The sequence below is a fragment of the Anabrus simplex genome, chromosome 2 (genome assembly GCF_040414725.1).
Source record: "Anabrus simplex isolate iqAnaSimp1 chromosome 2, ASM4041472v1, whole genome shotgun sequence".
In the NCBI taxonomy this organism is placed as follows: domain Eukaryota; kingdom Metazoa; phylum Arthropoda; class Insecta; order Orthoptera; family Tettigoniidae; genus Anabrus; species Anabrus simplex.
In genome coordinates this window covers 1,058,886,795-1,058,899,478 of record NC_090266.1, presented here as the reverse complement: position 1 = coordinate 1,058,899,478, position 12,684 = coordinate 1,058,886,795, and the positions used below count along the sequence as shown (strand labels likewise).

Here is a 12,684-nt window from a genome sequence, read left to right as displayed (position 1 = left end):
TGTTGCGTAAGATACAACTCAGACATTTAATTCCCAACAGGTTGCATTATGTTCGAGAAAAAAATAGGCACAGCTGTACCACCCGGTATATTCATCAGACATAAGATAGAACCCAGAGCAGCAGAGTATGGGAAGTTCCGACCATTGATGGGTTGTACGGCCACATAGTTCAGTTCTTGAATGCTGGTGTCCAATGTGTTGTAATAATATACAGCTGTTTGTACAGACTTCATAAAACATCACTGAAAGTGCTTTCCAACAATATGATTTCTTTCTTTCAACAAATACATGAACGTTATTAGTAGTAGTTTACTTGTTAGCTTCTGCACACAGTTGTCTTACTTTAAGATTATAAAGGAATGGAACAATATTACTTTGAAATTTCATATTATGCCCAGTCTGATCTCTTTTCATAAATACATTACTGGCACTATAACCCCACAGTTTTGATGGAACAAGCTTAAAATAATCATAATTAACTATGATGGTTCTGAAAAAAAAGGATTGTTCTAATTAATACATCAAAAGAAAGCAGAAAATAAAATGCAAACCTTTCATATTCAGATCTTGAGCATATCCAGTCTTTACCTCCCCATTTTGGGCATTTAACATGTAAGAACGCTTGATGGTTTTGTTGTAAGAGTCAGCCCAGAAAATAATCTCACTGCGAGGATCATAGTCGATAGCATCAATGCGGCGTTCATCTAAGATTACATCAGCTTCACGTTGTTCCTGCAGATCATAAGCTCTAATATCTGGTCCATTTGCGTACAATAGGGTAACTTCAGCTACCTCAGCCTTGCATACACCACTCAGCTGGTCAGATAACTTGAAACCTTCATGACAGAAACAGCCGTATGTGCCATTCAAATTGGTACATATCTGAGAACAGTGATTTGCACCAGTAGCACATTCATCCACATCTGAAAAGAATTCAAGCAGAACATATTTTACAGACTGATATAACAGAAAGAAAAAAAAGTTAAAGAAAACTAAAGAGTTTCATTGCAGTGACAATTTCATCAAGAAACTGAAACATAAAGCTCCTCTCTAAAAATCAATACAAACTGAACAAAATGTACAAAACTGATTTGGAGGAAGTAAGCCCAGTGATCTTTTACAAAGAAGCTGCTCCAAAAGGTAAGGAAGGTGGACCTACCTCCCTACAGTACTGTTAGGTAGGCAACTGTGTGAAGTCATTATGTGAAAACCTCCTATTCCTAATCTGATGATACGTAAATTTCTGCAATAATTTGGAACACATTTTAACACAACTTAAGATATAATAGTATAATGTAAAGGACAGCCTCCTTGTACACATATTGTATGTAGGATACAATAAAGTTACCAATTCACTTTGGGCTATACAGGAGTGTATGTCACTAGCTTGGCAGTGGTTTAGGATATGTAGTTGGAGTACATGTCCACCATTTCCATCACACTGTTACTTAAATATAAGGTGTGATCAAAAAACGTTTCAGTCTGAGGGCATTGCTGCAGTGGACATGTGGTGTAGCGCGACTAATGCGGGTATATAAGCACGGACATGTAGGCAAAGGGATCAGTGTGGCAGTCGTGTCGTGCGGAGGTGTGCGCTTTAAATGCAGCCACGTGAACTACGGCGATGTTATTAGCAAATGCGTCCAAACAGGACCAACCTGCTGCTGTTCTGTTCTTGGCTGCCAAAGGACAAACACCGGTGGACATCCATTGGAGAGTCGGGCAGCATGTGTCAAAAATCACAGTCGTGGAACGGTACACCAAGTTCCGTGCGGGTCACGTTTCAACACAAGACTCCGGTCGATCTGAAAGACCAGCCTTATCCATTAAGGACAACAAGGAGAGGGTGGTGGGAGACACTCAAGCACCCACCCTATAGTCCTGATTACCATGCCTTCGGTTCACTCAGAAAGGCCTGTAAGGGTCAACACTTCCTGTTGGACAAGGTGGTTACAGACTTCAAGCAGCAGGACACAGTGTTTTACCAAACTAGTGCGTCAGTGGGACGAGTGCCTCAGTGCTCACGGTGATTTTGCCTGATTGGCATCCCAATTTAGGACTGTACGGCTGTCGAATGGAAACTTTTTTATCACCCCTTACATCTGCTATTTCTCACTGTCATTCCATACATACAAGGTGATTCGATTATGACCAAGATCTATTTCCTTTCACAAAACCAACCAATGTGCAGCAAGTCTACAACTTTCGGCTCCTTCTGCCACGCTCAACAGTGCATTGTTATAATTTGTGTTAATTATTATTTTCTATTATAACAAGACATGACTTTTCTTGTTAAAGTGTGAACTTATATTTAATTTGTCTTAGTTAAGGATAGCATATAGGACTGCACAACTTATTAAACATTAAAATGAGTACTGTCACTTCCACTTCGACAGTGAGTGAGTTGGCGGGCCCAGAATGCTCGTGTACGAAGGCAATTTCTTTTAAGTAAGGTCCATCTGTCAATAGAAACTAATGCACTAATGATATTGTCAAAATCTTATTATTTTCTCTTTACACATTAAACTGTTTTTCTACATATTTAATGTGTTTGTTTAAACATTTATCATAGCGTTCCACCAATTTTTGTGTCCCCTCATCGTAGAATACTGTTGCCTGTGATTGAAGTCTATCTTCAAATGCTGTTTTCACTTCTTTTTCGGCGTCAAACCGCTGAACGGCAAGAACTGCTTCAGGTAACAGAACAGATGGTAATTGCTCACCTCAAGGTCCGGGCTGTATGGTGGGTGGTCCACTTGATCCTGCCCAAAAGATCAGATTAAATCTTGAGTTCAAGCAGCTGGATGAGGTTGTGCATTGTCATGCAGGAACAAAACTCCAGATGACAATACGCCACATCGCTTATTCTATGCAGCATGCCGAAGCGTTTTCAAGGTTGTGCAGTACACAGCCAAGTTTATTGTTGTCCCTCGTGGCATGAAGTGAACTAACAGGACATCATGTCTGTCCCAAAAAAACAGTGACCATATTCCATAGAGTACTGCTTCGAACTGGGAGTCAAATGCGAAACCCATGTTTCGTTCCCTGTGACAATGTGGTCCAAACTTTGACCTCCTTCCTCACTGTATTGTGACAAAGTCAAAATACAAGCCATTCTCCTGGTTTTGTGTTCCTCAGTAAGCGGTCTGAGAACCCATCACGCACACAGTTTTCTGAAATGCATGGTGTTGAAAACTATTTTGTATATCACTGACCTTGAAACTTGCGGAAATTGGAAAATATGAAATGAAATGGCGTATGGCTTTTAGTGCCGGGAGTGTCCGAGGACATGTTCGGCTCGCCAGGTGCAGGTCTTTTGATTTGACACCAGTAGGCAACCTGCGCGTCGTGATGATGATGAAGACGGCACATACACCCAGCCCCCCGTGCCAGCAAAATTAACCAATGATGGTTAAAATTCCCGACCCTGCCGGGAATCGAACCCGGGACCCTTGTGGCCATAGGCCAGCACGCTAACCACTTAGCCATGGAGCCAGACGTGGAAATTGGAGTGACAGAGGAAATCATGAAATGCAGGTCTTCATGGACTTTTGCTTCTACTGTGTGCACCAAATCATCCGAGACTACAGAAGGTCAGACAGATCGCGGTTCATCATGGACAATGTCCCAACTGTCCTTGAACAATCTTGCCCATTTACACACCTTGCTGTCACTCATTGCATTTGGGTCATACAGCTTGCATATCTGGCAATGAATGTCTGCAGCCGACATGTTCTTTGTTGTTAAAAATTGAATCACAGACCTTATTTCACACTCGGCGGGATGCTCAATTATCTGAAACAATTCAACTGCCCACACCGAACCATACGCAATCATATTCAAACTGCAACTGGTGTTGACTCATGCGCAAGGCATCCCGGGAGACAGCGAGCATGCGCATTTTGACAGGTGCAAAAAGTTTACAAAGCTACAGCCGATCACACCTTTGTTAAAAAATAACCCTCGCATAATACAAAGTTTAATGAACACGCCATTTTCGTTAAGAACCTTTGAAAAAAAAACATAATTGAAAAATTATGTCCAGGAATCTAAAAGAACAGCATGATAATTTCATGACTCATGGTACAGAGATCTGCACTGGTTATGTGGTTGGGCAGAAATGAATTAATTTTATTGTTGACCATGTGTTCTATTTCCCTCAGAAAATAATGCTTAGGATAAAGACGATTGGAGAATGTAGACAGTTCCAGAGTTTTAAGGAGACTCCATAAGGTGTCTCACGCAAACATCAATGCTGCTGCTGATATGATTCAGTTTGGGAGGTCTAGAAAAGAGTTCTGTTTAAGTACGGCTTATAGAAAGAAAACTGACAAGCATAATGAGCTAGTAAAAAATAAGAGATACAGTATCAGCCCTTTCCTATTTCACTTTTAATTTCATTACGTCCTAAATGTAGTAGCCATGTCACGAATACCTTTTCAGAAGGCTTTGCACACATATTTGTTTTCAAGTGCAATACTTTAATTTTTGGCCATATTTAAGCATTCTAGATACATGCCTCAATTATCTGAGCTCTTCCACCTTTGGGGATACCACAAGAAGAACTACCTCCAAATATGACAATATTACCACCCATTCCTTTTTCACACTTCCTAATGTCATTTTGTAGGTGACCAATGCAAATAACAATAACAATAATAATAATAATGTGGCCTCCAGATGGAATAGTTTCTTGGCCTGATGTAGTAAATGTGAGAAATCTTCTCTTCCTGCAAGCCTGAAGCAGAAACTGAAGCAAGATTATTTTTTACCTATTTGCTTGACGCCTACTGGCATTACATGCAAATGTCCAAGTTCCTTGTCCCAGCCAGGTTCTCCCTCATGAAAACTATTCCATCAATACTTAGTGCTATTTTCTTGAGCTTGATTAACTACAAAATCTCGTAGCCCTTGTAACTGTTCTACCCTTAAGGATTTCTGGTTATTTCTTAAGTATTCAAATCTTTGAGCTTCAACTCAAGTATATTGATCAACATGCTCTGTGACTGCTCATCGCCCATAATATGGTCAATTTTGAAGAGTCTCTCTCATGCTCCACAATGGCATGATGATTTTCTGTGCCCCAGATCCTAACAATATGGGAATTGACTTTTCTGCCTGGGTGAAACGTCGCCTTGTCACCGAACACTAACATGTCAGCAAATCCATCCTCTTAAAAGGTTCTGGATTTCAATGCAGAAGGTAGCATGTTATGACTTGTCTGCTAGTCTCAAAGTCTGCACAAGCTGCACTTTGTATGGCTTACAGGACAGACTCGAAATACAGCGAGTTGTGGCACATGTAATAAACAAATAGCCTGAGTCATCGATTTCTCTGCACTCCTTGCATACGCACCTTGGATCCTTTCTACTGTCTTTCGTAACATTTGCTGGCAATAAGGTCTTTCTTCAGGGAACAAATGCCCAGTGGATACGAACTGTTGCATCAAACACGATGTGCAGTTCCTATGTGGTGGGCGCTTGTTAAATTCTGCTCGAAACTGTCTCTGCACTTTTAGAACAGCCCCATTCGTGCAAATTCCATCACACAAAATGTGTTCTCTTGTTGCGAGTTTGCCATTTACACACCAAACTGTAAACATCAGTGCCTCTTGCAGCAAGTGTGTAAACTACAAGGACAGACGTGGAATTTATGAACAACAAATTTACGAATGTTGTCTATCATTGCATACCACTGTGGATTGTGTATGTCAGTTCAATAAAGAATAAATTAGCTTTACTTTTGCAGCATCCTTTTTTAATATCACAGTATATATTTTTAATATGAGGAATAATTTAAGGTCCCCCCCCCCCCAGTTTGTTTTACTCACAGTTATTAGGAATATTCCAACATTTAGACACTTTTCCATAGTGCAATAATCCTAGCAATTTCATGTTCATAAAAGTTCCCTGGTAGCTAGGTGATGATAGCCTCCTGTAGATCAGGATGCGAAGCAAATCTATGACCTTTCAAATGCTTCCTTAGTGCACCAAATAAAATAAAAATTACTTTATGAAATGTCTGTATTGTATTGTTTTTCACTTTCCTCTGCTCGAGTTTGCACAGTAGCTTAGCCTCCGATACAATGCCTTACAGCGTTTATTTTACAAAGGTAAAAAATGAGAGTATCCTCCTAATTCAATACAATAAATATTCCGTCATTAGACGGAGTAAACAAATTCAAACATGTTTCGGCTCGTTTGAGCCATCTTCAGTGAAAAATGATGGGAGATTTGAAATAATGTACATAATATAAGTTGAAAAAATGCGAAAAAAACATAATGAAGGAGCAAATGATAAAACAAACAAAAGAGCGCCTAGACGGAAACAAAATTAGTACAAATATACAATATTTACATCAATATGCGGAGCAAAAAACAACTCACTGCGACAAAATTCAGTGAAAAGGTGTTAATTTAAAATAATAATTGAATCTAAAAACTGTGTTAATCTAAGAAAACAAAGGAATGAAAAAACAAATGATGCAGACGGAATTGAACAATAGCACATGGTGAGGTTGTGGACTTCATAGTTTACAAAATATTGTTTAGTAACAATAACAAACAGGTTCCTTGGTTTTCTTAGATTAACACAGTTTTTAGTTTCAATTATTACTTTAAATTAACACCTTTTCACTAAATTTTGTCGCAGTGAGTTGTTTTTTGCTCCGCATATTGATGTAAATATTGTATATTTGTACTAATTTTGTTTCCGTCTAGGCGCTCTTTTGTTTGTTTTATCATTTGCTCCTTCATTATGTTTTTTAGCATTTTTTCAACTTATATTATGTAAATTATTTCAAATCTCCCCTCATTTTTCACTGAAGATGGCTCAAACGAGCCGAAACATGTTTGAATTTGTTTACTCCGTCTAATGACGGAATATTTATTGTATTGAATTAGGAGGATACTCTCATTTTTCACCTTTGTAAAGTGAAAACCGTCAATACGGAATGATTCTAATATCTTATAACAGCGTTTATTCTCTTGCTACAACGTTTATTCTCAACTGCTAGGTGTAAACATTGCACAAAAATGTTCAATGTTGATAGTCTACCAAGATTTGATAGATTCCATGAGTGAAGGTCCCTAAACATAGAATATGAATGAATGAATAAATAAATATATAAACATCTTTCTGGGAGAGAGGATGATGATGATGATGCTTATGCTAGTTGTTTAAAGGGGCCTAACATCTAGGTCATCGTCCCCTAAAGGTACGAAATGAGACAAAATGTAATGACAATTTAAAGTCCAAAACTGACCAGAATTCAAAATGTGATGAAGAATGAATGGGTGAACATGAATTTAAAAACAATCGGTGGATCCGACCCGCAATGCCCCACATTCCCAGAAACTATCGTAAAACAATAGTATTACCGACCAAGGGACTGCTTCTAAAGCACAATCCTGACTCAATGATGTTTGTTGTCTAAATGGGTCCAAAAACCAGGTCATTGGCCCCTCATAATGGTACTTATCACTAGTAAAGTAGAATCATGGTATTTGTCATGTTGCGGTACTGATAAAAAGTAGCGAAGACTCGTGGTATTCCACACATTATGGTACTACACACAGGTAGTGTAATACGCTCATGTAACGCTGACCTAAGGTGTTTCTCACATTGTGGGGCCACTTACAGGCAACCCAAACCTATGGTGTTCCTCACACAGGTGTACTAATCACAGAGACTCTGACTATCCCGTGGTGTTCCTCATATAGTGGGTACTAATCATAGGCAACGCAGAACGCACGGTGTCATATAATGGTACTAATAACAGGCAACGTCCAGACCCATAGTGTTTCTCACAAAATGGTACTAATTACAGGCAATGTAAGCCCGTGGTGTTCCGCATGTAGTGGTACTAATCATGCGTACTGTAAATCCCATCCTGATTCACACTCTGTTGCTACTAATTGCAAACCTATTGTGTACTTAACATAGTGGTAATACTCTCAAGTAAAAGCAACCCAGGGTACTCCCCGCGTGATGGTACTAATTAAAAGTAGTCTTGTGGTTCTAATTCGATCATGCCTTGGTCTCCCCCTTTAGTCACCTCTTACAACAGGCAGGGGATACCATGGGTGTATTCTTCGTCTGCATCTCCCACTCACAGGGGGTGGAGAGAGGATGGTTTTAGCCTCCTTCAAGGATAGTGTGCTTCCATTATAGGGTTTAATGTTGTCTCCAGTTTGACACAAAGTTTCAATGGTGAAACAATGTTGTACTGAAACAAACCGTCTTCAATCTAATAACTTAACAGATCAGTGAACACACCACCTGCTCTCATATGAAGTTCAAAAGCTTGGAAATCCAGTGGGCACAGAGCAGGTGATTGCTCAGATGTTATTGAATAATGTGCACTAAGCCACAACCGATGTGCACTCTGGAGGCCACATCAATACTGCAGCGATCATCACGCAGTTACATCTGGTGTTTGTCCTGTACTTCCATCATCTCTGCAGTTTTTACGTCCATCCTGGAAATGCTTGTTTCATCGTTTTACAGAGAGGTCTGGAACAGATCTTTTGAGTTGAACAACATCGGCGACTTGCACCTCTGCGAGGATGGGGCCCTACCTACAATGAACTCTAATGTTGAAGACAGTGGACACACCTAGCCCCGAGCCGGAGGAATTAACCAATGAAAGTTAAAATCCCGACCCGTCTGGAAATCTTAAACTCGGGACCCATTGGACAAAATTCCAGCATGCTAACCAGTTAGCCATGGAGCTGGACAGAAGAGCACATTACATATCTATATAGAGACTGTTAAAATCATTATGACTACTTATACAGAAATAAAATGTTTTTTTTTACCCACAATATTTGGGTAGTTTTTTCCCCAGCAAATATTTAACATTAGAACGGCCACAGCGGTCATTTTGACCGTTAGCGAATTGAGGTATTTCCACGCTCGTAATTTTTTACGCACGAGGTTGTTCTTTTGTGACTTTTAATTTTTTAGGGTTATGTACATTCATGCTAAAAATTACATCCGTAGATAATAAGGGAACACCGACATTGTCCCCTATACCTAGGAAGGCCATAAGCAGTCATTTTGACCGCTTCACTTCCTTGATACGGAGAGCGCTATTCTGCTCACTGCTTGCTTCCTGTGATATATTTACAAGTGGCGCTATAGGGGCGTATGCTGTAACTAAATAGTGTGCCTCTAGCAGTGGTTGTGAGTGGACGAGTTTGTGCCTGTCCCTTGTGTTGTATAGTGCGTAATAATGGCTCGGCGACAAAAACTTACTCCTGTTCAATTATTAGCAGAACTTGAAAAGCTAGGAGAAGACGAATCAGGTGACAAAGATACATTATTGGATATAGACGCAATGAGTGACAATGAGGATTTTATACTTCAACAGTGTGATAATATTTCGGATAGTGATGCTGATTCGGCTGATGAAAATATGCACACAGTGGACTTTGCACCTACGATAGACGCAGTTACTACTTCAACCAGCCGTGATCAATCTTGCAGCAGAGGACGATCTCTTAGCAGCCGGCAACATATTCGAAGAGGAAGGGGACGAGGTGAGAGAGGTCATGAACTGGTAAAGTCTTCTTCATTTGCACCAGGGGATCAGTTATGTGGTAATGATGGAACAACTATTTGGACTGTTGTCGACAGTAGTGGGAACCCCCCTGGAAGGATGGCTGCTCAGAATGTACTGAAAGAGGCAGCAGGGCCTATTTCTCATGCTAAGCGTAACATAGAGACTAACAGCAAGGTTAGTGCCTGGCGTTTATTCACTGACGCATCCATGTTGAAGCATATAAAGATGTGCACAGAGACCGAAGCTCGTAGACAGACAACGGATAATAATTGTTCTATTTCTTTTTAAGAATTAGATGCTTTTATTGCTTTGTTATACGCCTGTGGAGCTTATAAACTTACTAGTCTAGCTGTAGATCATATGTGGTCTTCTTTATGGGGTCCCCCTGTTTTCACTAACACTATGGCAAGAAACAGGTTCAAAGAAATTCTAAGGTATTTGCGCTTTGATCGCCGTAAAACTAGATCCACTCGTTTGCAGACAGATAAATTTGCTTTGGCTTCGGCTATTTAGAATAGATTTATTGAGAATTGTTATGCGTGCTATAAACCAGGAGCGAATGTCACAGCTGATGAACAACTCTTCCCCAGCAAAACTCGGTGCAGGTTCAAGCAGTACATGGCCAACAAGCCACATAAATTTGGCATAAAATTCTGGCTACTGGTAGACGTTGATTCTAAGCATGTGTGCAATAGGTTTCCTTATCTTGGGAAAGACGAAATGCGACCCACCAATGAGTCACTACCTGAAAATGTTGTTATGAAACTTATGGACCCATACCTCATGAAAGGATGTAACGTGACCACTGATAACTTCTTTACATCGGTAAAGTTGGCTGAGAGACTGAAAGAGAAGAAAACTAGTATTGTTGGAACAATCAATCGAGTGAGGAAGGAAATCCCGGTGTCAATCAAAGCACTACGTATGAATCTGTACGAGACTGTCATACTTCAGAAGGAAGATCACACTACTCTCACAGTATATCAAGGAAAAGTGAACAAGAATGTGCTTCTGCTAAGCACTCTACACCCAAGCGTTCAAGTCAGTGAAGATAACAACAAGCTCCCTAGTACTACTGAATTTTATAACGGAACTAAGTATGGTGTGGATGTAGTTGATCAAATGGCGCGTAAATACTCCACTAGAGCTGGATGCCGAAGGTGGCCTGTACATGTATTTTTCAACGTACTTGATCTAGCAGCAATTAATTCATGGATAGTCTACAAGGAAGTTACGGGACAGAGAATCTCTCGACATGATTATATTCTTGAAGTAATACAAGAACTAAGATCTGATTTTGTGAAGACAAGATCCCGGTTGATTGAACTCCCTACACTTCAGCCTGAGCCTCAGATTCAGGTTCAATGTGCCAGTCGTAAGCGACGACAATGCCAAGTGAACTCCAATTGTAAACAGAACAAAACCTCTGAAACATGTTCTTCGTGCAACAAAGTAGTCTGTGGAAAATGTTCGTGTAAGGTAATAACTTGCATAAATTGCTTGTCAAGTGTCTAAATAGGCTTTTAAACAAATAGAGACCGTTATTTTTATCATAATTTTTCACAAAGGCATTCAATAGCAAGTCCGCTGAAATATTTCATTGTTACCTATTGGAAGTGAGAGAATATGAACAATTATTAATATTTAACAATGGATTGATCTGTATACAATACATCCTAATGGTTAACTGTTGTTTTAAAATAAATTATTGAACATTCTCATGTTTCCCAGATCCTGGATCCTAGGTATATGTCAGTAAGCGGCAGCGGTCAAAATGACTGCCTGCGGCCTTTATGGGTATGAGGAATGTTCGGCCGTTCTAGTGTTAAAGCTCTTACAATAATACAGAGGTCAATATATACTTGTTTTTCAGTACCACTCATATCAATTCTCTAGTATTCAATACACATTTGCTGACTTGAGATTCTGAGCTGGTATTGTACTTACCAAGACACTTCTTCCTATTATCTGGAGAAATGATGAAACCAGTATAACAGGCACATATATAGCCACCATCAGTCAGGTTCATACAGTGATGTTCACAGCCTCCTTTGTCAGCCTCTGTGCATGTCTTGGAATGATCTGAATAAGAAGGAACATGCTGTATTATCATATTATTTGGTATCTTTGAATGAATGAATAAGCAATGTGCTACTGAATCTCAATAATAATAATATTATTATTATTTTGTGTGGCTTTTGCTAGCCTGATACAGCTCTTGGGAGGCAGACCCTCTATGTGGGTGGGCAGCATCTTCCATGTATAGGAAAGTGCAAGTTTTTTGGAGGAGGATAGTGTTGAGTGTGGTGCATGTGTTGCAGGAATGTTGGTGACAGTACAGAACAACCAGTCCCCGAGCCAAGGAAATTAACTGCTGAATATTAAAATCCTTTGATCCAGCTGGGAACTGAACATAGGGCCCTGTGGACTGAAGGCCAAAGAGCTGACCAGTCAGCCATGGAACTAGTCAAGCTTACCTAACATTAAGCTGTTACTTAAGGATTACAAGTTGTTAAGAGTAAGAGTAAGCAGTCTGTATCTCAGTAAACTGATCTCTCTTTAATTCTTTTTCCTGCTTACCAATGTAGCCTGCGTTACACCCGAGTTTGAGAATGCAGTATGGATTGTAAATACAAGAAATACAAGATAACCTTTATAATTTGGCTGAACTGGGAGTGTACAATCAATCAATATGAATATCAAGAAGAATGCAGCATAATATCTTTGCACTTTTTAAAATAGTCTGAAAAACAACAGTGCAACAAAGCCATATTATAGTTCAACAACTAACAGAAACATGACTGTAGACATGGGACTCACTCTTGTGGTAATCATCATCTAAATTTATACAGAAATAAATTCAAACAAAACGAGTTTTCAGTTTTGTGTGAAAGCATACAATACTGCAGTCACTCCAACAGAATTCTTGGTAGTGTTGGTGAACATAAGCACAATCTGAGACAGAACTACAGGACAGACAACAAACTAGGTGACCTGGCTGCCCTTCAAAAGAAGATTGTATTTTGGAAGGAATGTCACAGTTTCAAGATTTCTAAACAAAGTGGATATTAATATATTTAACTGCTCATTGTCAAAATTTAGAAATCTCTTACACAATC

At 39.6% G+C, this 12,684-nt stretch overlaps 1 protein-coding gene across 1 annotated transcript in view; it reads right to left on the bottom strand.

Annotated features, from left to right (window-relative positions):
- mgl (megalin) overlaps positions 1-12,684 on the bottom strand; it is a 213,688-nt gene that overhangs the window by 19,086 nt on the left and 181,918 nt on the right. Inside the window, exons 51-52 of the mRNA XM_067142002.2 lie at positions 11,513-11,647; positions 552-923 (exon numbers count right to left, since the gene is read on the bottom strand). Of these exons, the coding sequence (XP_066998103.2) occupies positions 552-923; positions 11,513-11,647 (507 nt within the window). The remainder of the gene's footprint in view (positions 1-551; positions 924-11,512; positions 11,648-12,684) is intronic.